Consider the following 1,365-nt stretch of genomic DNA (forward strand, 5'->3'; position numbering starts at 1 on the left):
ATCAAATCTATCACAGTCGAACGATAGGGGAATGCTCAACTGTAGTTGGTTGGTTCTTTTTGATTCGGATTAAGCCTTTGATGGAAACTAGGCCAATCATGAAACTTTATTCTCAGGATAGAAAGTGAAAAGTAAAAATTTTAAACATTGAAGTTAATGAAGAAATTGTTCACTTTTTACTTTTCATCTTAGGCTTGTTCTTTTTGACTAAACTTTTGCACCAGCTCATCTTTCTTCCTTTTCTCTTCAGGGTATCAATCATATAACTTTTTCCCTGGGATGGAAACATGAAAAGTGAAAATTTTTTTGTATATATGTGTATATGTTTATACATGCATGCATAAAACTTTTAATTTTTCACGTTTCCACTCTAGAGAAAAAGTTATATAATCGATACTCTCTCGAGGAAAGAAGAGGAAGAAAGGTGCACCGATGCAAAAGTTCAGCCAAAAAGAACAGGCCTCCTGATTATGAAATATGTAGGGAATCCGAACGCACCTCAATTTATGATCATGGCCCAGATCGGAAACCAATTAGGGATTTGAAGAAGAAGAGCCGTTTGTGATAGTTCTTTCTCCGTGAAAAGAGTGCAGGATATTAATAGAATATTAAAAAATATGACTGATAATATCAAACAAACAAATAATGAAACAGAAAATCAAGATTTGAACGATTTATTGGATAGTAAGTATATCTCAGATGTTTAAAAAATCGATCTAACTTTACGGGAATCTATATCGCAAGTTCAGTTCTGTAGTCATTAAAAAAAGAAATTATTCATACTTTCATAATAAATCGTTTCGTAATTTTAAATATATATCTTAATAAATATTAAGAAGACCTTAGTCCACTCAAATTTTGATAAAAATATACTCAATCGATGCGTTTTCTTATGAAAATTAAGAATCTACAAGAAAAAAGTGTCGCTCTGCCTCGCGAACCGAGATATTTTAAGTTAAAGTTGATGACTATGCAGGTTAGGAAATCTGTCACGGTCACGCAACACTGCTTCAAAACAAATTATCGGATTCTAATCCATGTGGACAGGGGGATGTGTGGCCGCCGTCCTGAACCCAAACGTTACTGTCCACACATCCCACTGTCCACATTAGATTAGAGAGATTTTCCAGATTTCCTAACCTGCATAGTCGTCAACTTTAACTTAAAATATCTCGGTTTGCGGAGCAGAGCAACACTTTTTTTCTTCTAGATTCTTCATTTTCATAAGAAAACGTATCAATTGAATATATTTTTATCAAAATTTGAGTAGACTGGGGTCTTCTTAACATTTATCCATATCTTTGACGTTAAGCAAGTATAATAGTATCATTATATTTTTGTAAACTATAAATATATTTTTAAACT

At 32.7% G+C, this 1,365-nt stretch overlaps 1 protein-coding gene across 2 annotated transcripts in view; it reads left to right on the top strand.

Moving 5' to 3' along the window:
* Positions 1-459: 459 nt before the first annotated feature.
* Positions 460-1,365, top strand: part of LOC108749757 (peroxisomal biogenesis factor 19) — a 6,557-nt gene continuing 5,651 nt past the window's right edge. For both annotated transcript variants that reach the window (XM_018488689.1, XM_018488690.1), the window contains exon 1: positions 460-684. In XM_018488689.1, coding sequence (XP_018344191.1) covers positions 618-684 — 67 coding nt within the window. In that variant the 5' untranslated portion in view covers positions 460-617. The remainder of the gene's footprint in view (positions 685-1,365) is intronic.

Source organism: Trachymyrmex septentrionalis, unplaced genomic scaffold, assembly GCF_001594115.1.
Source record: "Trachymyrmex septentrionalis isolate Tsep2-gDNA-1 unplaced genomic scaffold, Tsep1.0 scaffold311, whole genome shotgun sequence".
NCBI classification, from domain to species: domain Eukaryota; kingdom Metazoa; phylum Arthropoda; class Insecta; order Hymenoptera; family Formicidae; genus Trachymyrmex; species Trachymyrmex septentrionalis.